At 48.5% G+C, this 26,971-nt stretch overlaps 1 protein-coding gene across 2 annotated transcripts in view; it reads left to right on the top strand.

Annotated features, from left to right (window-relative positions):
* Window positions 1–26,971, top strand: part of DLEC1 (DLEC1 cilia and flagella associated protein) — a 69,964-nt gene that overhangs the window by 27,101 nt on the left and 15,892 nt on the right. For both annotated transcript variants that reach the window (XM_032353807.1, XM_032353772.1), the window contains 13 exons: window positions 10,642–10,729; window positions 11,464–11,637; window positions 12,350–12,486; window positions 13,914–14,006; window positions 16,872–16,962; window positions 17,681–17,843; window positions 18,854–19,046; window positions 19,880–19,938; window positions 20,503–20,671; window positions 21,097–21,190; window positions 21,436–21,566; window positions 21,694–21,852; window positions 24,466–24,605. In XM_032353807.1, the coding sequence (XP_032209698.1) occupies window positions 10,642–10,729; window positions 11,464–11,637; window positions 12,350–12,486; window positions 13,914–14,006; window positions 16,872–16,962; window positions 17,681–17,843; window positions 18,854–19,046; window positions 19,880–19,938; window positions 20,503–20,671; window positions 21,097–21,190; window positions 21,436–21,566; window positions 21,694–21,852; window positions 24,466–24,605 (1,691 nt within the window). The remainder of the gene's footprint in view (window positions 1–10,641; window positions 10,730–11,463; window positions 11,638–12,349; window positions 12,487–13,913; window positions 14,007–16,871; window positions 16,963–17,680; window positions 17,844–18,853; window positions 19,047–19,879; window positions 19,939–20,502; window positions 20,672–21,096; window positions 21,191–21,435; window positions 21,567–21,693; window positions 21,853–24,465; window positions 24,606–26,971) is intronic.

Below are 26,971 nucleotides of genomic sequence, written 5' to 3'. Positions count from 1 at the left end.
GATTCTTTCTCCCTCTCCCGCTGCCCCTCCAATAAAGAAATAAAATCTTAAAAAAAAAAATGGAAGGCTCAAGATCATGGGCAATAGAGAACAACTAAGGAAATGTCACAGATCAGAGGAGACTAGAAAGACATGGGAACATAACACAATTTCAGATTTTGGATTGGATCCAGTAGTGGAAAAAGAAAGTTAGTGGACAAATTGGAAAAGTCTATGTAGATCCTATGATTTAGTTTATATATTATAGCAAACTTAATTTCTTAGGTTTGACCATAGTTCTCTTGTTATGAAGATGTTAACATAAGGGAAAGCTGAGTGAAGAGCGTATGGGAACTCTCTGGATTATTTTTATAACTCTTGTAGCTCTAATTTCAAAATCAAGCATTAAAAATATACATGTATTAAGGAGAGCTCCAGTTATGTAACTAGATAGCCTGAAGCGGGGTGCCTGGTTGGCTCAGTGGGTTAAAGCCTCTTCCTTTTTTTTTTTTTTTTTTTTTTTTAAGATTTTATTTATTTGACAGAGAGAGAGAAACCACAAGTAGGCAGAGAGGCAGGCAGAGAGAGAGAGTGGAGGAAGCAGGCTCCCTACGGAGCAGAGAGCCCGACATGGGGCTCGATCCCAGGATCCTGGGATCATGACCCGAGCCGAAGGCAGAGGCTTCAACCCACTGAGCCACCCAGGCGCCCCTAAAGCCTCTTCCTTTGGCTCAGGTCATGATCCTGGGGTCCTGGGATCGAGCCCCACATTGGGCCTGCTTCCCCCCTCTCTCTGCCTGCCTCTCTGCCTACTTGTGATCTCTGTCTGTCAAATGGGTAAATAAAATCTTTTTAAAAAATAGCCTGAAGAATAAGAATCTACAAAAAATGAAAATTCTAGAACTGACATTACTCAATAGTAATAGGACTTACCAGCAAACTAGACACAGATGAAGAGAAAATTTGCAGAGAGGTCAGTAGAAATGATCCAGACTAAAGCACAAAGAAAAAAAGAAGGAAAAATACGTAAAGTAGCATTTTAAAATATGGGACCTAGTGAACAGATCTGTTGTATAATTGAAGTCCCAGAAAGAGGGTAGAGGGAGAATGGGACAGGAGCAGGGTTGGAAGACGTAGTGGATGACAGTGATCCAAAATTAACAAAGACATCAAGCCATAGAGTAAAGCACTAACAACACTAAGCAGAATAAAATTTTTTAAAAAATCATACCCAGGCATATTTAGTAAAATTCTGTTCTAAGCCAAAGAAAAGGAGGGGGGACTGTAACTTAAACCATCGAGAGAAAAAAGACCTACCATCTTCTAATGGACATGACTGAACCTACAAAATGCTTGGAATGGAAGCTTCAAAGTGTTGAAAGAAAGTACCTTTCAATCTAGAATTCTAAACCCAGGGAAAATAGTCTTCAAAAATGAAGATAAAAGGAAGACATTCTCAGACAAAAACTGATAATTCACAACGAGATAATAATAATTCGTCACCAGGAGATCTGCACCAAAGGAATTTTTAGTCAGAAGAACATGCATGAGAAATTCAAGAAGGAATGAACAGCAACAACAATCACATGACCTGCAAATGGACCAGGTACTGCAGTTAAAAGAGAAGGATCTAGTACCTGGGTGGCTCAGACAGTTAACCAGCTGTCTTTAGCTTGGGTCATGATCCCAGGGTCCTGGGATCGAGTCCTGCATTGGGCTCCCTGCTGAATGGAGAGTCTGCTTCTCCCTCTGCCTGTCGCTCCCCCTCTTTGCACTCTCCTTCTCTCTGACAAATAAATAAACAAAATCTCTAAATTACACACAGTAATGACTTAGCCTCAAAATATGTAAGTACAATTTTACAAGACTGGAAGAAAAACAGATAGAATAACAAACACGTAGGAGATTTTAACATTTTTTTCCCTCAAAAACTTAAAAACTAGGTAGACAAAAAAACCCACTAAAGATATAGAAGTATCAAGCAATTAACAAACTACATCTAATTGACTTATATTGACTACACTTGGCAATTGCAATATGTATTTTTTTAAAAGATTTTATTTATTTATTTGACAGAGAGAAATCACAAGTAGTCGGGGAGGCAGGCAGAGAGAGAGGGGGAAGCAGGCTCCCTGCTGAGCAGAGAGCCCGATGCGGGGCTCGATCCCAGGAGTCTGAGATCATGACCTGAGCTGAAGGCAGAGGCTTAACCCACTGAGCCACTCAGGCACCCCTGTATTTTCTTTTAAAATTGCATATGAAACACCAAAATTGTCTATGTGCTGGACCATAAAGCAATTACGAAAAAATTTCAAAGAACAAAAAACATATATAGAGTTAATATAGAAATGAACAATAGCAATATAATAGCAACTACCTAAATATTTGGAAATTAAGTAATTCATTAGTAAATTCATGAATCAAAGAAGTCATAATGGAAATCAAAAAATAGAAAATAATGATCATTTTTAAGAGTTATTGAAGTATACTTGACATATAGGGTTACTTTTGTTTCAGGTATACAACACAGTGATTCAACAATTTAATACATTACTCAGTGCTCACCATGATAAGTCACATCTGTCACCATACAATGTTATCACAATATTATTGACTATATTCCCTATGTTGTACTTTTCATCTCTATGGCTTATTTATATGAATGATCATTTTTAAATGGTACATCAAAGCTTGTAGAATGCAGGTAAGGCCAAGCTTAAAAGAATATGTGTAGACTTATATTTACATGTTAGAAGAGAAATAGTCTGAAAATCCGTTATCTAGGTATATCTGAAAGATCAGAAAAGAATAGCAAATTAAACCCAAAGAAATGGTAAGGAAATCACAAAAACAAGGAGAAATTTAAACAAAATAGAAAACAAATATGCGGTAGCATCAGCAAAGCCAAAAATTAGTTCTTTGGAAAGATTAATGAAATTAATCCCTAGCAAAACTGATCAGATCAAAGAGAAAAGAAAGTACGAATTCACCAATATCAAGGAAAAAGAGGGCATCATTATAGATCCTATAGACATAGAAGAAAAAGAGGTTTATGAGCAATGTTAAACATGGAAATTTGAAAACATAGATGAAATAGAGAAATTTTCAGGAAAATACAATTTACAAAACAGATACAAGTAGAAATAAAACATCTGAACAATGTTCAGACACTGAATCTCTGTTTAAAACCTCACAATGTTTTAAAATTGTGATGATCGCACAACTCTATGAATATACTAAACACCACTGTCTTATACACTTTAAGTTGTTGAGTTGTGGCGTGGGAATTATATTTCAGTAAAGCTGTTTAAAACAACAACAACAATAGGGTGCCTGGGTGGCTCGGTTGGTTAAGCATCCAACTCTTGATTTCAGCTTAAGTCTTGATCTCAGGGTCATGAGTTCAAGCCCTCCAATGGGCTCCATGCTAGATGTGGAGTTTACGTAAAAACAACAATGACAAACTTTCCTACCAATAAAATTTCAGGCCATGATGGTTTCACCAGTGAATTCTTTCTAACCTATGAGGAAGAGTTGCAATGATCTTTTACAAAGCCTTACAGAGAATAGATAAAAGGGAACACACCCCAACTTGTGTTATAAGACAAGCATAATCTTGACACCAAAATCTGAAAAGGATTATTACAAGAGAGGCTAAACTTTGTCATGAACAGAACTGCAGAGATTCCTAGCAAAACATTAGCAAACTGAATTCAGCTTTATCTAAAAATGATCAACATTACAACCAAGTTGGTTGATCCAGCAGTGCCAAGTTAGTTTAACATTTGAAAAGCAACAAGTAGAATTCCCCACCCTAACACAATAAGGTAGAGAACTCATAAAGTTATCTTTCACTAGATGCAGACAAAATTTAATATCTAGTCATAATTTTTTTTAAAAAACTCTTTGCAAACTAGGAATAGGGTAAAAGTTTCATAATTTGACAAAAGGTATTTACAAAAATAAAACTGCTATTATTCAGATGACATGATCGTGTACCTAGAAAATCCAAATAAATTTACAGATAACCTATTGGAATTAAATAAAATTAAGTGAATTTATTGAAAATCTTTAGACACAAAGTCAATATACCAAAACCAAATTTGTTCCTCTGTACTAGAGCAAACTATTATAAAATGAATTTAAAGTAGATACTATTTATAGTGCATTAAAAAATCAAATTTAGGAATAAATTTATTTTATTTTTTTCTTAAGATTTTATTTATTTACTTGAAAGAGAGAGAGACATCCAGAGCAGGAACATAGGCAGGGGGAGTGGGAGAGGGAGAAGAAGTCTTCCCGTCCAGCAGGGAGCCTGGTGTGGGGCTCAATCTCAGAACCCTGGGATCATGACCTGAGCCAAAGGCAGATGCTTAATGACTGAGCCACTCAGGCAGCCCAGGAATAAATTTAAATAAATATGTGCAAGACATTGACAGAAAACTAAGAATATAAGTGAAAGAAATTAGAGGAGACCCAAATAGATGAATAGGTACATACCCAGTGGTACGTTGGAGCCAAGTCATAGTAGCACATGAGAGCTGACCACGTACCTTCTCCCCACATCCACGTTCAGTGATGGTTTCTTGAATTCGACCACAGTGGGAGTATTTACACTATGGAAATCAACAAATACTATCAAATCAGGGCTCTCTTCCACCCCCAAGAGCCTGTCATTAAACATTCACCAGCACACTACTGAATATACTGTATTCATGGATTGGAAGACTCATTAGTAGAGGGATATTGTCAAAGAATAATTCAGAGGAATTTGTTATCTGCATACTCCTGTGAGGAATAGTAGTCAGTATACTGTTGTCAGTGAACAAAAGCAAAAGCAAATTTATAACAAGAGGAGAGAGAAAAAACTTGTAGTCTGGCAATAGTGAATCATCCAGTGTTCACTGTTAGTAACTCTGTCTTAGTCCAGGTCTGAACCATTGTCCTCAGCTCTTCCCATTTTGGTCAGTAGTGCCTAAAGGAGAGAATTTAACCTGAAGAGCTTTATTCTCTGATGCAGAATCTTTTGGGGATGTCAGTTTGATATTGGCACAATAGCGACATTTGTATACCTGAACATCTGACAGTGGAGAGCAAAATATACCAGGGCAATTATAAATATTATAAGAAATATTGAGAACCTATTTTGCACCCAGTTTTTTTGTCTGCATGGATCTAATCAAGAGCATACATCATCTTAAAGATCAGTTTGGTCAGTCTTAGTGAAGTAATTGGGTTTTCCCCCTTTGAATAATTGACTATTTCATTTTTTCCAAGACATGTATTCTAGCAGTACTGTTAAATTTAACAGCTATTTCTATAGAGTTCATTTTCTTGAATATTCATGTGTTCGTGTGGCCTTGAATATTGATTCAAGGGCACATCTACTTAGAATCATTCTAAGTAATAAAGTTATGTTAGACTAACCTCAAATGAGTTTATCTAAAGTCAACATTCATTTTGCTTCTGTAATTATCCTAGATTTGTCCAGTGGGAATCTTACAAGTATTCTCCAATGAGAGACTCCCATGTTCTTTTGTGGGGTTTTTGGTTGTGGTGTTTTTTGGGTTTGTTTCTTTGTTTTTGTTTTTTTAAGCACTTCCTTGCATTCTGGCATTAAAAGATGTTCCAGCTTCATCTTGTTCTTACTTTGTCCCAGTTCTGGAGTCAGTTTCTAAAAAGCCCTGCTTCCTTTTTTTAGAGAACACAGAAACTTGATATTTAGAAACCAGGGTCTAAGCACTAGAGATGCTGTTTGCTGCTGGGGTGTCATTGCTTGTGGGTCCTTTCAATGGACAGAGCTGGAGAAAAAGAGCAGTTGCATAGATCCAACCATAAACAGACATATGTGTGTACACATGTGTTCATGCATATGTCCACACACAGTTGCATAGTATTTAAAATCTTGACTATACTGATGCCTCTAGTTCTAGTCTAATTCCACACTACCTCCTCCTCTTCCATGCTTGTGGTTCCTTCTCCTACCATCATGTGAAGAATCTTGGAATCAAATTCTACTTTTGGAAGTCTCTGCCTCTAGTGGCTTTGTAGTGAGGCTCAGGGTCAGAGCTCCATGATAAGTGGATGTCCAGTGGCAGGATTCCAAGTATTTATATAGTGGAAGGCGTATATCCCAGATGTATTATGTTCTGGAGCTTAAGAATAACATTTGTGGCTAAAAGTACTTGATAGAAAAAAAAGTACTTGAAATATTTTTTCTGGCACGACTTCAAGGGCAACTTTTATTGGTGTCTGTTTGAATGTATTTAGTGTTCCAGTTATGATAGCCATGTAACCAATTGCCTCACAAAGACTTTGTGAAACAGCCATTTGCTTGCTGATCAGGTAGGGCACAGTGAGAAGAGTTTGTCTACTGTGATGTTTGGAGTCTTAGCCAGAAGACTGGAGGCAGAAATTTTCTGAAGTGTCAGTCACTCACGTGTCTGGTGGTTGATGCTGGCTTTCAGCTTAGATCTCAGTTCCTTTCCCCGTGGGCCTCCTGTGGAGGCTTGCCCATATCAGTTAGTTCCTTTCCTCTCCTTCCCTCCCCTCCCCTCCCAGCCCAGTGGCTGGTTTCCCCAGAACTGGCCTCCCAAAAAGAGAGATACTGTCTGCTACAGTGTATTACAATATGGGGGTGACATCATTCAGAGTCCCTGATGCATCTAGACATTTGGGAAGAAATTTTTAGAGTAGTGCAAGGAGATTGAGTTATTAATAAGTACATATTAAACAAAATAATCAACTGATTAACTCTGGATGGACAATAATTATATAAGGGACAATTTCATGCACAGCTGTATCATTTATACAGTGACAATAGTGTAAATATCAGTTACTATACTAACCAAGTAGTATGATATAACTTATATTGGGAAGATGGGGGATAGGAAGTGCATATCATATGGTGAATTGGATATGGGAGAGGAAAGAGAGAATGTTCACAGCGTGCATCCATATTTAATGCATACAGATTAAGAAAGATATTATGTCATTTGGAGGCATATTCTGAAATAATCAAAGGGAGGAAAAAATATTATAGGAAATGACAGGAGACTGGCTCAGGGGAAGAAAGCAGGATTTCTGTTTTTCAAAACCTTTGATTCTTTAACCTGTGTGGTGGTCCAACTGTGATGAAAATAACAAACAAACTTTTTAGCAAAAGAAATGCTAGGCCTAGATCATCTTACAGGTACACACCACAACCATTTAAGCTAATTCCTATTATATATAAACAGTTTCGGAGACTAGAAAAGGAAGGAACGTACCCACATTATTAGGTGATGAGCCTACTATGGTCTGAATATTCATGTCCCCCAAAAGTTCTATGTTGAAATCCTATGGTATTAGAACGTAGAGACTTCGGGAGGTGCTTCATGAGTGGGATTAGTGCTTTTGTAAAAAAGGCTCTAGAGAGATCCCTTGCCCCTTCCACCACTTTGAGAACACAGTGAGAAGGTACCAGCTATAATCAGGAAGAGGGCCCTCACCGAAATGTGACCATGCTAGCACCTTGATCTTCGACTTGTTGGCCTCCAGAGCTGTGAGAAATGATTTTCTGTTGTTCGTAAGAAAACCAATTTATAGTATTTTGTAGAGGATCCCGAATGGACTAAGACAGAGCCTGATCTTACCTTGACCCCAAAGCCAGATGAGGAGGTATAACAATGAAAAACATGCTCCAGGCTTGCTTAAGAACACAGGTATACTCCCAGTCCTTGGCCTCTGGAAGTTATGAGAAAGCTGCTCTGTCCGAGGTGGAGGCAGATGGACCCAGGCTGTGAGTGTGAAGGCTAAAGGGTTGTGGTGGGAAGAAAGTCCTGTACCTTGTAAGCCAGGGGGCTATTTTGTTTCCTGTCAATATTTTGGTAACTTAAAAAAGACATTTGAAAGAAAAAAAAACCAGGTACAGAAATACAAGGTGAAAAATGGCAAGCCAAATCAAGTAAGAAATGCATTTGGACCCACGTGTGCACCTGCACATGCACACACACGCACTAGGGAGCAAATTGTGTATAACCCAGGAATGCAAGAAATGTCTTCACCGTGGGCCTTGAGTTGGCAGTTCCCTGCCCTAAGCCTCTCATTTTTCCCTCTGGGGCTTCCAGTGCTGTTAAGGAAAGCCAGCCCGCTTATTATTATCACTGCCCCAGAACTTGCAGGCACCAAAGCTGCCCCCGTTCCAGAGCCTGACGTCCCTCTGCACCTCCTTGCAGCTGACCGTGGGTGAACGCCATGGTGATTGTGATGCCACTGTCTACCGGGGTCCTTACACCCGACTTCACACCAGCTGGAGTTCTGATTACCACCAGACTGGTGGGAAAACTAACACAAGACCTGCCTCCTGAGGGTCTGCTGCCTTAGGACCCTTCTGATGCCAGCTGTCATAGCCTGGGTGCCTCATAAAGCAGGGTCTGAGACAGTGAGAGTCTGTGCTGTCAATCACATCTCTGGAGAAGATTGAGGAAAGGGGGTGGAAGCAGGAAGTGCTAATCCAAGAAAGTGTTACTGAGCTGTCCGCCATAGAGCCCAGTTGACTCTTTCATCTTGTGGCACATCCCCTCAGAAGCCACATAAACTGCTGGCTCCTGCCCGTTACTGGTCAGAGGTCTGCCTTGTGTGGCTGGAGCAAGGCTCTGTTGATGGCCCAGTGGATGTGAGGAACAGCTGCCAACCATGAACACCTTGACCATGAATCTCAGCAGTGGGTACAGCTGGCTCCATGTGTGAGGGAACAGCAGCCTGATGGAGGGAACCACGCATGCTGTTGCTTGGGCTGTTCCATGCACATGTGCACTCCTGAGGAAACAAAACTGAAATGGCATCCTTGCATATGGAAAATAATTTAATCCCTACCTCACTCCATACCCTAAGCAAAGTACTTTTCAGCAAAGATCTCAAACAAAAATTATTTATTTATTTTCAGGTGAAATTTAATTGTATTATCATTACTTGTTTTATATTGTTTCAGAAAGAGGGGCAGAGGGAGAGGGAAAGAGAGAATCTTAAGCAGGCTCCACACCCAGCACAGAGCTCAATGTGGGGCTTGATCTCACAACCCTGAGAACATGACCTGAGCCTAAACCAAGAGTTGGATGCTTACCTAACTGAACCACCCAGGTACCCCTCAAACAACATTTAAAGAAGAAAATATAGGAGATATTGAAAGATTTCTAGAAACAGAAGCACAAACCACAAAAAGTTGATGAATTTTATATTAAAATCTTAGAAATTATATATCAAAAGATAATATGAGTTATAAACTTGGAGATGTTTACAACATATACCTTATAAAGAATTAGTACCCAGAATATATCAAGAACTGCTACAAATCAATAAGAGAAAGACAAAGTATACAATGGCAAAATGGTAAAAGGATATGGACAGGGGTGCCTGGGTGGTTCAGTGGGTTAAGCTGCTGCCTTCAGCTCAGGTCATGATCCCGGGGTCCTGGGATTGAGTCCCACATCGGGCTCTCTGATCAGCAGGGAGCCTGCTTCCTCCTCTTTCTCTCTGCCTGCCTCTCTGCCTACATATAATCTCTCTCTGTCAAATAAATAAATAAAATCTTTAAAAAAAAAAAAAAAAGGATATGGACAGACAACTCACACAAGAGGAACCCCAAATAGGAAATAAACCTGTGAAACAATGCTCATCATCATTAATAACAGAGTAAGGTTAAAATAGTAATATGGGTCTCTCCACACTTGGGTGTGGTTTACAGATGGACTGATGCAATTGTTGTGTTGGCCAAAAATGGACAAGTTTTGACTTAGGAATACATACCTATGAATAAAAGTATGAAGACACACACTTCACATTTATGTAGCTGTTATCTGGTGGACAGCAAGGGAGCTGGGGTAGGGCTTCATCTGTATTTTTAATGTTTTTATCTTAATCTAGGTAATGGAAACATGCCTTTTGTCATGTTATAATTTATAAATTTTTTTTCTAGTATAATATTTCACAAAAGAGAAGCAAGAGATATGCTCATACACTGAGCTTCTCTTTTCTGCCAGCCCTGTGTGGAGTGCTGGTGGGGGCTAGCAGTGTTTGAGTCCCAGGCCTTGCCCTGGGGGTCTCCCAGTCAGAGGGAGGGAGAATAGAAGGCAGGGTTTAATAGGGGTTGGATGGGTTGAGTGGTAGTGGGAGGCCCAATTACAAACCAGTCATATAGGTGCCCACAAACACCTCTTGACTGGGCCCATGAGAAGAAACGACCCAAAGGGATATGTGGGGAAGAAGTCAGCAACATAAGAAGCCAGGTGGGCAGGACTTGGGAGCCAGATGTCCTGGGCTCAAATATCAAGACCATTACTTACTGGATAAGGGGCCTCTTTTAACTTCAACTTTGTCAGGGTAAAACAGAGATAGCTCGTTGAGGGGCACATGGCAGATGCTCGGCAAATAGTAGGTCTTGTTTTAAAGAGGGCAAAGCATAGGTCAAATCTATTCCTGTCTTCATGTTCACTTTGTATTTTATTTTTTCCAAATACAATCTAGGGTAGATAGAGGGGCGTATTGAATCCCCATGCGCCCATCCCCCAGCTCAGACTCACTGCATCTACACCTCTACCCTCTTTCCATGTTACGTACAGCATGTGCCTCCCGTCACTTGGCCATGTGCGTTGTCTAAAAGAGCTCCCCTTGACTTCCGGGCAGATGGTGATCTCCCTGCAGAACACCACCGCGACCAGTCGCTACCTGCGAGTCCTCCCACCTTCTACGCCGTACTTCGCTCTGGGACTGGGTGAGTCAGCCTAGCAGTAATCCGGACCACCTCGAAATTGTATGTGGGCTCACTCCCAGCACAGGCCCACCTGACCCTCACATGAGCCTGGGCCCTCCTTTCCTGTCGCAGTCCCTGGGGCCCTTCTGCTCTGCAGATAGCCCGTCCACCTCACACCCATCCTCCTAGTGATGTCTCTGAGTCCCGCCAGCCCCTTTCTCCGGGCACCCCCTCTGGGCCCTGGACCTGCCCTCTGCTCACTCTCCATGCTTCCACGGCCCGAGTCAGACTGTCCTCATTCCCCACTTAAACCAGTGTGGGGGCTTCCCAGCTGGCCTTCCAGCTTCCACACCACAGTGTTTTATCCAAGAATAGCTCTGGTCACGTCGTTCCCCTCCCAACCACGCTCGGAAGCTCAAATGGCTCTCTGCTGTCCACAAAATAAATTCTAAGCCATCAGGCCAGGCATCTCTCCCCTAACTATTCCAGATGGACCCTATCACTCTGCCACCCACCTGCCCGGGCCCTGGTGGTCTCCCTAGGACTCCCAGCCCTAACAGCTTGTCCCCCTTGCACAGCCTGGTGGTTCTGCCATCAGCGTGGCTTTGGCACAGAAGGCATCTACTCTTGGAGCAGCCCAGCTGTGATGGGGTCTACCTCTGTCCCCTGGTTGCCAGCCGCACGCAACACATGAGCCCAAGCCCCGGGGGCTGACTGGTCCCCAGGTCCTCATCTTTTGCTTCTGTCATGCACAGGGATGTTCCCAGGCAAAGGCGGAATGGTGGCTCCTGGAATGACCTGCCAGTTCATCGTCCAGTTTTTTCCTGACTGTCTTGGGGATTTTGATGACTTCATCTTGGTCGAGACCCAGTCAGCCCACACCCTCCTGATCCCCTTGCAGGCCCGGCGGGCCCCCCCAGTGCTGACGTGTGAGTGTGTGCTCTGCCCTCCCTGGGATGCAGTTCAGGTTGACACGTCCCTGGAAAACCCGTCTGCTAGCAGGGGCCCTTTGTGGCAGCACATGACTTGGTCCTCCCAGGCAGGGGCTTCTGGGTCCTAAGGAGGCACCTGCTAGTACATACAGCCTTCCGCTGTGTTGGGCCCCCGTTGTCCTGCTTCCTGGTGGAGGCTGACTCAGAATTGTATACAGCAAGAGAGGAGGCCAGCAGCCTAGCCAGCCCCAGCACAGGCTTTGCTGGCTCCTAGATTCCCAAGTGGGTCTGTGTCACACTGAGCCAAGCCAGGGGTGCCTGGGGCCCTCAGCAGATGTCACCTCTGTGGCCGTATGGGTGGCTTTGGGAAAGCTGGCTTGGGCTGGGCTCCCTCATTAGCAGCAAGCCTCTTCGGCTGGACCCAGGACTCTGACCCATGCTGCGTGGCCCTGGCTGAGGCCTGAGTCTCCAGTGAGCACAGACTCCTGCTGATCTAGCCAGCAGCGCATGGAGACCAGAGACTACCGTGTGGGTGCAGGGCTCAGGGTAGGTGCCCATCCAGCCTCTCTGCTCTGGGCGCTGGGCCGGAGGCCCTGCATCCTTCCACAGCTGCTCTGAGCTCTGGCATGACCTCAGGGGCGCAAGGGGCCACAGGGCCTGTTCAGAGCAACACGTTATTTCTGCTGTGCCCCTTCTCCTGTGGCTCCAGTGTCACCAGTGCTGGACTGCGGTTACTGCCTCATCGGGGGAATGAAGATAACCAGATTTGTCTGCAAAAACGTGGGCTTCAGCGTCGGCAAGTTCTGCGTGATGCCTAAGAAGAGCTGGCCGCCACCAAGTTTCCGGGTGAGTGACCGCAGGCTGCTGCCTGGAGCTAGAGCAAATCCATCCACAAAAATCCCGCCCACCCCCACCCCATGAGGAACTTGCTAGAGTGACCTGTGATTGGAGACACACACACAAAAGAACGGTGTGGTGTATCTCACCCACCTGCTGTCATCAACACCACAGAGACCAGCACTGTGGTTGGTTGTTGTCCTGCCGCGGAGACCTGTGTCACCTGGGCAGCTTGTGTCACCTCCCTCATCCTTCCAAGCCAGGCTCAAGTGTCACCGCATCTACTCCTTCCTTCAGGCATCCCTGTGGCAAACGTTTTCACAGAGCCAAGGCCCTACGTTGGCAGCCCCTTGGCTGTGTTCTGTGTTGTATTTATTTGGCGCAGTGCTCAAAAACATTTTTGGGGCCAACATTTAAAACTAGGGAGATTTCACCTAAAAATCTGCATTTCCAGTCTCTGAAAAATTGGAGGGGTGCCTGGCTGGCTCCGTTGGTAGAGCACATGACTTTTTTTTTTTTTTTTTAAAGATTTTATTTATTTGTCAGAGAGAGAGAGGGAGAGAGCAAGCACAGGCAGACAGAATGGCAGGCAGAGGCAGAGGGAGAAGCAGGCTCCCTGCTGAGCAAGGAGCCCGATGCGGGACTCGATCCCAGGACGCTGGGATCATGACCTGAGCCGAAGGCAGCTGCTTAACCAACTGAGCCACCCAGGCATCCCGAGCACATGACTTTTGATGTAGGGGTTGTGGGTTTGAGCCCCACTTATGGCATAGAAATTACTTTTAAAAAATCTTTTTTGAAAAAGAGAAAAGAAAAATTGGAAGATGTGCAGCGCCAGGCCAGGATTCCCTGTGGCCCCTTGGCAGCATAGACTGTGTGCTCACGCTCTTATTTTTCAGATCTGTGTCTCTGGGAAACAGGTGATAGATCCGGAGGACTGCATGTTCCAAGACCATTTCCCTCACTTCTGTTACCTGCCAGGGTCCTCTAGGTGTGGGTTTGGGTCCCCGGCACACTGAGATGGCCTACTTTGCCAGCGAGATGGCAGCTCCCCTCGACTCTGGGACTTAGAACCAGGGGTGGATCTGGGACTGAGGCAGCCACACAGGGTGCTGGGGTGGGGGCAGGACTATGCTTTGAGAGCCCGCCTCCAGGTTGAGGCTTCATCTCATGCTTCTGCTTCATGTCTGAAGCACTCACTCGTCAGTGGTGAGTTCCTTCTGCTCCTCATGGGGGTTCTGTGAGCCTTCAGCCCAAGGAAGGTGGAGAGAGTGCTTGCGGAATGGGCGAGCCTCAGTTTCTTCATTGGCTGTGTCCTGGATGATCCTTAAGATCCTTCAGATTGCAAAATAGATGGAGGAGAGAAGTGTGTCATCAAAGGGCTAGATTTTACAATCTCTTCCAAGCTCTTGTGTAATCTTCCGCTTTTCTTTAAGGCTGTTGCAACCATTGGCTTCGTTGAGCAACCTCCCTTTGGAATCCTGCCTTCGGTGTTTGAGCTGGCTCCAGGACAGGCCATATGTATGGAGGTCGGTAGTTGGACAGCACATAGAGTTTCTCCTCATTACAATCAGTCATGGATGTTCCTTCAACTGCTTACGTGATTTCATTCACCTCTGTTTTCGTGACTTGAATATCCACTCTCATTCCAGGATGGTTTCTGTGTAGGAGGGTGTTATTCTGTGGGGTGATGTCATCTGACCGTCTCATGACCCCTCTTACAGAGCAAGTGCGGATAGCCCTAACATTCCCCCATGATCCCCCAGTGCTGTTTGTCCGCACTGTTAGCCTGGGAGTCCTTCCCATCTTAGCTGCCTCCGGAATCTTCTTTTGGTTCTTTGGTCTCTCTTAGACACCTCCCCTCAACCCCTACCAGGTCTGGTGCCTGGGGACGATAGTGACTTTGTCCTCTCTTTCCTCTTTCATTCTCAGTTACTTGGCTGGCAAAGTCTTCCTTCCTCCCCCCTTATCCTGGACCTCTGCGGAAGCTCCCAGACTTGGATCTGCTGGCTGTGTGGCTTGTCCTTTCCTAACCAGCTTCTTTCAGTGGCCCCTTTGGCCCATCACACCTGCTCATTGATCCCCAGCACTGTCTGTGAGAAACAATGATGTCTCCCTGCCCCTTTAAAAAAAAAAAAAAAAAGATTTTATTTATTTATTTGAGAGAGAGAGAGAGCAGGAGGGAGAGGGAGAAGCAGACTCCCTACTGACTATGGAGCATGATGCAGGGCTCAATCCCAGGACCCTAGGGTCATGACCTGAGCCAAAGGCAGATGCTTACCGACTGAGCCACCAGACACCCCTCTCCCTGCACCTCTTGCTCCACACCTCACCCTCCCCAACTTCACGGTCCAGGGTTCAGACTCTGAGCTGCAAGCTTACGTGGCCTTCCTTGCTGGCCTGTCGGAGGGGCACTGACATTCTAGAGTGAAAGCGGTCTTGTTTCTAGGGAAGGGCATTTGGACTGCACTGTGTCATCAGGTAGTGAGAGCCAAGAGCCATAGCATTTTCATACTACCTATTGCAATCTTCTAAGAATCTTGCAAATGCACTGGTATCTTGACCCCAGTCCTGAGGTTTTGAGTTAATGGGTCTGGGGTTTGTCTGAGGCACAGTGAAGAGGAAGGCTTCCTTTAGAAGCTGCTTTCCGGTATCAAATGTCTGAAAGGATCTCGTTTGGGAGTCCTGGAGTGATGCCTTCTTGTTCATGTCTGTGCCAGTCTGATCCCTGATAAGGACCTCACTTTTGGGGTTGGGATGAAGCCAGTTCAGGGTGTTATAGGGCTTTGTCAGACCTCACCTGCTGATGGAGCGTGGCTTGGGTCCTGTTGCCTGGTCCAGGCCTTGTTAGTACCTTGTGGTATGGCTTTAAGGAATTGGGGCTGACCACCCCTGCCCAGGCCAGGACTTCCCCTCATCCCATCCTCTTGTGATCCTCAGGGAAAGGAAGAGAGGAGCAGCAGGACTCTGGGGAGTCATGAGGAGTCAAAGGGAGGTTTTCCCCCCTTGGCATTCCTTGTGTATTTTTTTTTTAGATTTTATTTATTTATTTGCCAAAGAGTGAAAAAGAGACAGAGAGAGCACACATAAGCAGAGAGAGCAGCAGAGAGAGAGAGAGAAAGAAGCAGACTTCCTGCTAAGCAGGGAGGCTGATGTAGGACTCCACCCCAGTACCCTGGGATCATGACCTGATCCGAAGGCAGACGTTTAACTGACTGAGCCCCCCAGGCATCCCCTTTGTGTATTTTATTTATCGATTATTTGGGGTTTGTTTTAAAATGTGTTTATATTTCCAGGCTGCCTGGATGGCTCCATGGGTTAAGCATCTGCTTTTGGCTCAGGTCATGATCTCAGGGTCCCAGGATCGAGCCCCGCATCAGGCAGCGCCACCAGTCTCTCACCGCCTGCCAGATAACACCATGCCCAATGAGCAACTGCATCCGTGCTTTCTTTCCTTTGCTTCTCCCTTTCCTTCCCACAAATCACTGACCACACTCTGTTCTGCCCACTCACCGTTCTGTTCTGTCTTAAAGAGTGTTCTCGTATTTGTCCCAGCTGCATAGTATCCCACTGAACAAATGAACCTTAACCCGGGTCACTTGTCCCCTACTGCTGGCCACAAAGATTCTTTCTGATCTCTGGCCATTTCGGCAACTCCGTACATCACCCTGTCCAACCATGAATCTCCTGGCAGCTTCCAGTCCTTGAAGGGGCTTTGCCGGCTCTGGGGTCTCTGCTGGTCAGAACTGTGACCGCACTGAATCCCCACCACGTGGGTGCGTCAGAGTGTCTGATCCCTCACACCCTTGCCAGTACAGTGTGTTATCAAATGTAAAAGAAAAGCTGTTAAGAAAGAAAGCAAGAAAAGCCTGTCGTCGTGTGTATTTTAAAGCACATGCAAACATGGAGTGGGCTCTCTGGCGCCCAGTCAATGTTCCTTAACTCTTGGCCAAGCTCATGGCATCTGCGCCTCTCCGCCTCTTCCAGCCAAACCCCACACTTCCCCTCTGGATAATTATGAAGAGAATTCCAGCTATCTTGTCACTGCTTTCCTGATTGCTGGCTTTCTGCTCCTTGCCAATATGAAGGGTGAAAATTTTTTCCGGGTGGTTTCCATTGGCATTTCTTGTATCACGAATGAGGTTAAACGTGTGTTCCCGTGATGAAGAGCCATTTGTATCTCAGTCTCTGTGAACTTCTTCTTCATACCTTTCAACATGCTTCCTGCTTTAGTCTGGGCCGGGGCCCTGGCAGAACCTCCTGGCCTTAGGGAGAAGGCTGGGGGTGGGGGAAGAGCAGGCAGGGACAGGGTGGGAAGTGAGACGTGGAACAAGGGGAGGGGTGTGTGTCTGCAAGGAGGTGGGAGGTCACAGGGCAGCCCCTCTCTTCTCCAGGTCTTATTCCTCCCAACGAACCTAGAAAAGGCAGAGCAGACCTTCATCATTGTGTGTGACAACTGCCAGATAAAGGAGCTGGTGACCGTAGGTAGGCTTGTGTGTGCTCCCAGGCCTGGGCTGGGGTGGACAGGTGCTATGACTCCAGAAACTGCCACATTAGCCTTGTCCATAGCTCAGCTGTGCCCACCCTACCTCAGGGGGGTGCCCTGAAGGAGTGTTGCAGCCCCAAGGCTCTGGGGTCTGGTTTAGTCGCGCTCTGGGGTTTGCTCTGGTCAGACATTGGAGACCCAAGCCAGTGTGGCCTCTGGTACAACCCCAGGGAGACTTCTGGTGATAGACAGATGGAAACCTGGGTGAAGTCTTTGATTTCTTCATTTTGAAACTCACCTGGATCTCCTTTGGGGTATTGCCAGAAACTTAAATAGAAATGACCAGAGGCATCCCATGTCCTGTTCCGTTCTGAGCTAGAAGGGGCATTCTGCTGGATCTCCTCCAACATGTACTCCTCCCTCCCTCCCTTCCTTCTTTCCATCCTTTCGTCCTTCTGTCCTTCCATCCAGTTTCACCCAGTAAATATTAACTGAGTGTCTGTTATGTGCCAAGTTATCAAAATCACCTCCTTGTAGTCTGGGGAGATATGGGTATGGGATGTGTGTGCTAATGGCCCCCATTCCCCTCTTTGCACACTTCTGGGGTTCATGGTCAAGGCCAGCTGCATGTGGATGGTGGCATGGATCCTGGGACAGCCTTTGGCCATAGAGATCTGATTTCAGCCCTGGTGAAACTTTACCATCTTACGGTGTCAGGAATTGGGCAGCTGGTTGCTTTGGATCTGATCTATATTTCTGGTGAAGAAAGTCACCCGGAGCCTGGAGAGCTCACAGACTTAACAGCCCAGCACTTCATACGCTTTGAGCCTGAGAACCTTCAGTCCACAGCTAAAAAGCAGCTGATTATTAGAAATGTTACGTGAGTGACCCCTGTGCCGGGCCCTCCAACATGCACCCTTCCTCCTTCTGCACCTGACCCAGAGTTCCCACTGAGGCTGGAGCTTCCTTCCAAGGGCCAGGAAGGAATCTGGGTACAGGATGGGAGAACTCAGGTCTGCACTGCCCATCACAGTAGCTGCATGTGGCTATTGCAATTGAAATCAATTAGAAGTAAAATAAAGCTCGCTTTTTTGATGGCACCAGTCACATTTTAAGTACCAGCCACAGGTGTAGCTCGTGGCTATCCTTTTGGACAGAGCAGATACATAAGACTGCCACTGCTGCAGTCTGTTATATTGGACAGTGTTGTTCTACATCATTCTGGAGTATCCTTAGCCCAGAGCAGTTTTGCAGAAAGGTCTTGCCCTGTCTGTGAAGGGAGGCCAGCCAAGTTCCAGGATCAGGCAGATTGTGACCAGTGGGTTCAGGTCCTGACCAGTCTGTGAGCCCGGCCATTAAGCCAGCACAGACCTTCCCTGGCGACCCCAGGCCTTACGAGGGTCTGTCCCCTGAGGTGATGAGCTATACCCGTCGGCTATCCCCCACCCTCCATCAGCAGCATGCCGGAGTCCCACCTCCCCACCGCCATGGAGTTGTCACTGCCCTGCTGGGAGCCGGTGGGCACACCCCCTTCTGGACAGAGCTGTCCTGGGACGCCACAGCTGGAGGGGCAGAGGGTGGTAGAATGGGGACACCAGGCAGCAAACCTTTGGAACTCTTGTGTGGTAGGAGTCATGGCAGAAAAGTCTCCAGATATCTACAGTTAAACAGAGCTGGATTTCTTGTGTTTACCATTCTCCCTGCATCACCATGGCTACTGCAGTGGAGAGAGGGAAGCTCCCTGAGAGAGGTCTCCAGCCTGACCCCCTGACCCCCGTGCTCCCCCACTTCCTGATCCTGGGTCCTCTCTACTCACTCCTGGAGCGGGGCCCAGCCAGGCAGGGGGTCAGGAGACTGGTCCTGGCAAGATGGCTCCACTGGCCCCCACAGGCACGTGGAGCTGGCCTTCCACTGGCAGATCATGAAGCCCAACCTACAGCCCCTGATGCCTGGGGAAAGCTACAGCCTGGAAAGCCTCAAGTACCACCCGGACAGGGAGACAGCCTTCTCCATCCTGCCCGACAGGGGGCTTCTCAGCCCCCACACGGACCACGAGTTCATCCTGAGCTTTTCTCCTCATGAGGTAAGAATGATGCCATCCTGGTAGTCACACGTGATGGGGCCATGGTACTTTCCATCCCCCGCCTCCGTCCACCCCCTGCCCCACCGCCGTCCTCCTTTAGTGACGCTGAAGCCGCCGCTGAGCCTGACAAGATCCTGGCATCCTCCAAGGCCAGGACTTAGCGGAGAGTGGGGTTGGAGGACAAAGCGGTGTATTCTACCTGGTCCTGATGGTGCGCACACCTCATCTGCGCCGGGGCCCTGGGCTCGTTTCCTCTGCTCTGGTGTCTTCCGTGTTTCCACTGTGTTGGTGACAGTACCATCTCTGCTCAGGCCCCCGCCTCTCCTGAAGAGTGAGGTGCAGGAGCCGAGGGCTGGGTTCACATGGTGGGCTCCTGTGCGAGGCCCTGTGTGTAACTCAAGAGGGGAACAAGAGCTGGGAGTGAAGGGGGTGCTCTGGGACCCCCAAGAGCTCCCTGGCCTGTCCAGCCGGCATCCTGGCCCTATTGTTCTGGGAGGCCCTGGTGCTTCCTACAGTTGAGGGCACTGCCCATGGGCCATGTCAGGGTCTGAAGAGCCTGTCCTTCTTGTCCGCTCTGGCCCAGCTGAGGTAGGAACACCAGTCTCGGGACTGCGGCAGCCCCCACACTCGAGTCCTGCCTCCCATCCTGGCAGGCTACCCCTCTTTCCCTAGGATGGGGGCATGGCAGAAGGGGAGCACCACTATGTTCTTTGGAAGGCCTCTCTGGCAGCTAGGCCAAGGGGGAGAAGGAATTCCTGCCATGGCTCCCGGCTTCTCTAGGGCAGCCTGATTAGAATGCAGTTTGTTTTCAAGGTGCCGTGTTTGCCTTGCAGTCCAGGGATTTTCACAGTGTGCTCCAGATGGTGCTAGAGGAAGTCCCAGAGCCCATGAAGTGAGTGGGGACAGGGCCCTTGAGGGGTGGGCCACAGGGCCTGCCTTCCCCCTTAGGGATACTGGGGAAGGCAAGGGCAAGGAGTCAATGGGCCCCCTGACCTCAGCAGGCTTTGACACGGGGGAGCACTTCTGCCTTGCCCTGGCACCTAGGCCCAGAGGGGCTCAGCTGCAGGGAATGACGCACTGGGCTCCACTTAGCCCTAGCCCAGGGCAGCCATACTGCTGGGCCCTGGGTGGTGGCCAATGAGGAGGGGAGGCTCTGCCCCATTGTGGGCATCTCCACCAGCTCTTCCCCAGGCAGACTGTCAGGGTGTGGCCCAGGCAGCCTCATGTGTAGACCCCAGGCTGGGTGCCACCACAGCTGAGTTCCAGGAGGCAGCAGGCAAGGCATCCTGTCCCAGGACTGTCACTGGTTGGTTGGCTCATGCCTCTGATTTGAGGGCACTTAGGAGCTGCGGATAGGGGAGTGCTTTCTTTTTACAAGACCACAGATAAGGGACAGAGGGAAGGGCTGTGCTCCTGGGCTGTGTTGGCACTTAGCTCACGGTGGGTTTGTGTTCAGCTTGGACCTGGAAAACTGGAAGGATTCCTCCTGCTCTATGGATGATGTGATTGTCCTGGAAATCGAGGTGAAAGGCTCAGTGGAACCTTTCCAGGTTCTCCTAGAACCATATGCCCTCATCATCCCCGGGGAGAACTACATTGGCATAAATGTGAAGAAGAATTTTAAGGTAGGCTATGGTCTCCCCCCAGCCTAGGCTAGCCAAGAGTGTGCGGAACTTGGCGTGAGTATGGGGAGGGTGTGGCTGGAGGAGCGGGTGGCAGCCTCCGCACAGAGGATGAGACTGTCTCCAGGGCTCCTGAACCTGATTTGGTGTGCACAGGTGATGGGCCAGGCATGTCTGTCATTTTACCAGCTCCCCAGCATCCTCTGAATGATAGGGTTGTGGGGCCATTCCTATGGTCGTGGGTCTTTGATGGGATACGGCACCCACAAACCCTGCTGTGTGGTGGGGGTGCCTGTTGGGTGGCCAAGAATTAGCTGGGAGGGTGTAGGGAGGACCCACTGTGGGCCCACAGCCCTGCAGTCCTTTGGTGGGTGCAGATTTGTGCAGGGGCGGTGCCTGTGGAGTCTGGACTGGGGTGTGTCTTGCAGATGTGGAACAACAGCAAGTCCCCCATCAGATACCTGTGGGGAAAGATCAGTGACTGCCACATCATTGAAGTAGAGCCCTGCATGGGGACCATAGGTACTGCAGGGACTGTGGTGGGGGCGGGGTGGGGGTGTAGGCAAGATGTCCTGAGGCCGGCTGTGGGGGAGACCTGAGAGAGGATGGCGGCCTGTGCAGGGGCTCAGGGGGTTCTGGGATCAGCTCCCGCTGCAGCCTGGCACATGGAGTGGATGAGAAGTCAGCAGAGGCCACACATCTGGGCCCAGCCACAGCAGGGAACTGTCCCCCTCCCTTTTTCCAGCTCACTTCCCCCTCTCTTCCAGAGCCCAGTGAAGTGGAGGATTTTGAGTTGAGCTTTACTGGGGGTGTCCCTGGCCCAACAAGCCAGGACCTGCTGTGTGAAATCCAAAACTCACCCTTGCCAGTGGTGTTACACGTTGAGGCAGTCTTTAAGGTGGTGCTGGGCGGGGGTGGTGGTGGGGTCGTTGCTGTGCGGCTGGGAGGGCCTGCAGGGTGGCAGGGGTAGGGTGCAGAGTCTGTTCCCAGGGTGGCCTGGTGACAAGCCCCTCTGGGTGTCTCAGGGGCCCGCCCTTGTCATCAGCGTCTCAGCCCTTCAGTTCGGTTTGCTGCGCCTGGGACAGAAAGCCATGGACTCCATCCAGATCCAGAATGTCAGCCAGCTCCTGGCCACGTGGTGCATGAAGGAGAGCCTGGTCTGCCTCCAAGAGAGGGGCGAAGATGTAAGTCGGGTGCCCACCAGCTCCAGGGCTGCCTCCCCACTGCCACCCCGCCGCTGCTGGCAGCTGATTCACCTGTCCTGGCACATTCAGAGCATTGAGGCTGGAGAGGAGGAGCCTGCCTGGTCACCCCGCCTGGCAGTGTCACCGGTTCTCCCCATCTCTGACGCAGTTGGGTTACCCTTGACAGCAGAACTTAAGCCTGAACTGGATGTTCCTGTTCCTTTCTCTACCGTCTTTCTGACGTGGAAATAAGATATGGGTTTCTCCCTCTGTCAGAGCAGCCTGAGTTGGGAGGAAGATGGGCAGCTGAGCTGGGCGTGAAGCTCCCCAGTCTCTAGGGAGGGCCAGGCCCTCAGGGCTCACCCCCAAGGCTCCCAACCTCCCAGGGACAGTACTCGCAGTTCCAGTACCTGCCACCAGGGGGCACTTGCTCCTGGGCTTGTGGCCCCAAACAAGAGAATCCAAGAGGTATTTCCACTGAAGTAGCTCTTTCCTTTTAGCTATAAACTTAGAGAATACTAAAAGTGATTAAATATAATCATCATTATCATCACTAAATACAATGTGCGATCCAGAACAAAACCAGAGCAAATGGCACAAAATGTCAGTTACTCCCTACCTGCCTCTGGCTAGCTGTGTGTCACCACTGGTCACCCCCACTCTTCATACACGGGACAACTGTGGCTTCTTGGAAGCTGCCTTAGGTCATTGTTGCCCTTGTGAAGCTCTGACCAGGTCTGTGTGATGAAAGCACCCTCCCTCCGACTCCCTGCCAAGGTCCCCCTCTTGCTTGCCCACATACCGTCTAGGGACAGAACATTGCCCTTCCCTCCTTCCGCATTCAGAAGCTGAGGAAAGACAGGTGCAGCTGCAGATCTGCCCGTGGGCGTTCCCTTTCTCCCAGACTTCTCTTTTACACTTGACCAGCCTTGTTCCTTAGGCAATGGCTTCATTTCTCTCTCTGGGCACTCTGAAACTTAGCGGTTGGGACCATTTGTCTCAAATTACCAGCACCATTGCCAAGAAACGCTGGCAAGTGCCCTGTTTCACAGGGTTGGAGTTTTGCACTTTCCGTCCAGGCTCATTGGTCTCCCTGCTTGGATTTGGGAAGCATGGAAGATGGGGACAGGGACAGGGTGGTATCAATATCTTTAGGCAAGAAGCTTTTCTTCAAATGAAACCTTAGGCAGAAGCTCAAGATGGAGAATAAAGTGCGACTGCTCTGGCCACCCAGAGATGCCCTTGTTAGGTGCCTGCTGCCCTAGCCTGCCTTTTCCCCCCACCCTAGTCCCCTTCCTTAAGTACTCTGGGACTTCCCAGAGCACAGAGCACAGCCGTGCTCCTTACTGGATAGAGATAGAGAGGGATAGTGACTTCCCCAGGATCACACAGCTAATGGGTAGTGGAATCATCAGGTCCTCTGCGTTTTTTTCCCACTGTGAAGAATGACAATTTTTTTATAATTGAAGTAACCGTCAATTTCATAGTATGTTAAGATTTATGTCTTAATCGAGGCTGGTACGAATCCTGTCTCTGCAGTTCTCTGTACTCTGTTCTTCTGAGCTCTCAAAAATAATGTTGGGATTTGGGGTCTGTTAGATGTGCTCAGGTCAGGGGCACAGAGATGTAGTCCTGGCCTACAGAATCCCCCCAGGACTCCCAGGGAGATGCATGTGAGGAACAAAGACCAATAAAAGCAAAGGGGCTCTTCTTTACTACTAGAGCTTGGGGCCCAGACTTGAGCTCATGAGCTGCTTTTACTGAATTAGGCCAGCTCCTCCCTCCCACCAGTGCCAGGGAGGAAACAAGAGAGCACAGAGCCCAGGACAGGCCGCCTGCACCTGACCTTGGCTAGCGTGGCAGACTGGGTGGAAGATGGCAGGCCTCTGTGGTGTGGGCAGGCTGCCCTCCAGGCAGGGCCTGGCACTCACTGTCTCAGTCTCCTGGAACGAAGAGACCACAGAGGAGAGAGCTTCCTTCCTTGGTGTGACCTTTCCATGTTCAGTGACACCCTCACTAGGGAAGTGTGACCACAGGGCCCTTCCGTCAGACCAGTGCAGGTTTGGGACCAGAAGAGAAAGATAGAGAGCCCCCCTCCCAGGTACATTCTTCTTCCTAAGCTTTTGCCCTTCTCTTCTCCCTTCCTATGGCTGGTATGGAGGCTAAGGGGTTCAAGCCTGCAGTGGGCAACTGTGGGTGGGGGGTAGTCATGGAAGCATCGCCCTTCCCCCAATCTGGTGACTTGGTGGTTTGCCTTCCTTAGAGCCATCAGGGTCCTGACCCATGTGTGATCGCTGGGGCTGGGCAGACCTCACAGAGCCACTGAGCCTGCCCTAGTGTGTCTCCCCTTTCCCCTTGGGGGCACGCCCTCTGTCCTCTACCTCTCAGATCTGGGCCAGGACACGGGGACCCTCTCCTTTACTTCGAGACTTGGTCTTTATCCTCTTCATCCCGAGGGCCCTGCTCTCCCTGTTTGCTTTGTCCTGCCTCCTAGCACCTCTTTGAAGAGCCAGAGCAGCTTGGGGGCGACCCTGGTTGGGGGCAACCCAGCTGCCAGTTCTGCAATTCCAAGTGTCCTCTCTCCTCATTCTTCCGGATTGACCTCCACATCAGGTGTCTTCCTTCGACATTGAGCCCTCAAGTGGCCAGATTCATCCTCTGGGGGAGTGCAGAGTGACCATCACCTTGGAGGCCAAGCAGTGTCAGCGGCTGCAGACCGTCCTGGAGCTGGAGGTGGTGAACGGAGCCTGGAGGTAAGGGGGCGGTGGGGCACAGCCAGGACAGCCCACTCCAGGCCTCTTCACAGTGTATGGATATTGTATGCCATGAAGGATTTGGAGTCATTAAAGAATTTAAAGGTGGTGAAACTTGTTTATTCTATCAGATTTGGAAATTACAGAAAAGGAATTCCATGACCTAGAGAAAACCCACTGGTCATATTATAGCGTGTATCTTTCCAGTTTGTGTGATGAAAGATTAGAAATAAGTATAATCACAGCAGCACTTTGTGTCACCCAGTAAAGGGAAGACTGTGCTTTCCCTGTGACCCAGCATCAGCCCTCAGAGAGGTGCTCCCCGAGAAACACACACGTGTGCCCTGGGAGCCGAGCACTCACAGCGGATGCTTGTCGCCATTGTTCATAGTCGTGAAAAACTGGAAACGGCCAGCGTTCACCAGCAGGAGAACGGACACCAAAAATTGTGACGTGTTTAAATGAGCAAATACCACTGTCTTCTGGGAGGCCCACACTGGACAGCTCCAAGGTTTTTGGTGCTGTTCCCTTTCTTTCTTCCTCCCTCCCTCCCTGCCTGCCTGCCTTCTTTTCTTTCTTGTGGACAATTTCTTACATACATAAAAACAGAGCAGTGTAATGAGCCCCCATGTACCCATCACCTACCTTCAGTAATTATCATGTCACTACAAATACTGTTTCATTCCTATCCTTCATCCCCTCCTAAATTATTTTGAAGCATCGTATTCATTCTTCAGCTGGGCGAGGGTAGTACCCAGGCGCTCTTTTTATAATTCTTTAAACTGTATTTATATTTACGCTGTTAATAATAGTCATTTCTGCATATATTTGGTATTTCACTAGAAAGACACTGAAGTGCTTATTTTAAATCTTCACGGATCCTCTTGAATTACCTCCCAAAAGACTGTCATTTTATCCTTCTACCTCCAGTGCAGGAGACTGACTGCCCATTACCCCGCCCTCTCCCAGCCACAGACAGAATCTGACTTTTAAGCGTGACCACCTGATGGCTGGGGGAGGGGGGGTAGTACCACCCGTGCCCGTTCGGTTTGAATGTATTTCTACCCAGCATGGGTTTCAGTGTGACTCTGTCTCACTGATCCCATGTGGCATCTTGTGAGCCTTAAATACCAAGGTAAAGTCTTTCTCCTCTGGGAGAATGCCTTTTATTAAGTCTGCCTGGTTTCCTTTCCCATCTCTCCTGTTCTTCAAGGACCCGGCCTGAATCAGAATGTTTCCGGGTGTAGGTAATGGAAACACAGATGTAACCAACTTGAGCAAAACTGGAAAGCTGTTGGCTCCTGTAGCTGGGCGTTCCTGCCCTGCTGAATCCATGGGCTCCAGTCTTTTCCTGGGTCCGTTCTTCTGCTTCTCTCTGGTTCTCTACCCACTTCCCTCACCCCGCCCCCGCCTCTAATTCTGTTTCTCTGTTTGCCTTTCTCTCCCCTGAGGGCAAAGGCCCTTGGCCTCTCTGCCCTGGGGGCGGGGGCCACTTAGGGCTCAGACTCACACACTTCCTTCCAGCTTAACAGCCTTGGAGGAAAATGAAACCGGCTTTCTCCGGCTCTGACTGGGCCTCTTTGGGTCACATGCCTCCCCTCCCCCCATGCCTGTGCCAGAGGGGGAGGGTCGGCCTGGTGGGAAAGTTCACCAGACAATGAAGGCTATAGCCCACCACAGGCCTGCTGGATCTGTACGGCAGGAACTGAACCATTTTTCTTGTATCTCTCAGGGTTTGTGCTCCTTGTTCAGGGAGATGTCCTTGGCCTTGCCGGGTGCTCATTCAGTGTTGGGTGGATGCCCTCCTTGTGGCAGTCATATTTTTAAATTTCCAAGCTTTTTGTTCTCAGATTGTTCCTTTTTAGAGCCATATGTTATTGTCTTATGGATGCAATAGCGTCTCCGATCCCCCCCAAGGAAAGTCATCTTTGTTTCCTCATGTCGCTGTTGGGATCCTTCACCTTCACTTGGTGGGTTTTCTTGTACAGTAAGTAATCCTTGGCTGCCCAGTTGGGGTCTGGAGTGTGACAGGAAGGAGACTTACACGAGCAGCTGGCGGTCTCGTTTCTGAGGAAGTGGGTGTAGGTGTGGAGAGCACTCCTCTTCTAGGGAGCCGAGTGGGCGTGAGCGCCGTCAGTACCCAGCGACCTGAACCCGGGAGGAGGACGGATCACCGTTGGGGAAGGCAGCCAAGACAGCAGAAGAGGCAACCCACGCTGGCCAGTGACCCAAATCTTTGCGTTCCTTTATCCATAAATAGGAATGAAGTGGAGCTCTGTGGCTCTTTTCCCCGAGGATAGCTGAGAGGCCCAGGGTTCCTGCAGGATGGGCCCTGAACTGACCATGCTCACCTCCGGGCAGCCTTG

This window comes from Mustela erminea, chromosome 1 (genome assembly GCF_009829155.1).
Source record: "Mustela erminea isolate mMusErm1 chromosome 1, mMusErm1.Pri, whole genome shotgun sequence".
NCBI classification, from domain to species: domain Eukaryota; kingdom Metazoa; phylum Chordata; class Mammalia; order Carnivora; family Mustelidae; genus Mustela; species Mustela erminea.
The sequence above is the reverse complement of the archived record's forward strand: the minus strand, read 5'-3'. Positions and strand labels throughout refer to the sequence as shown.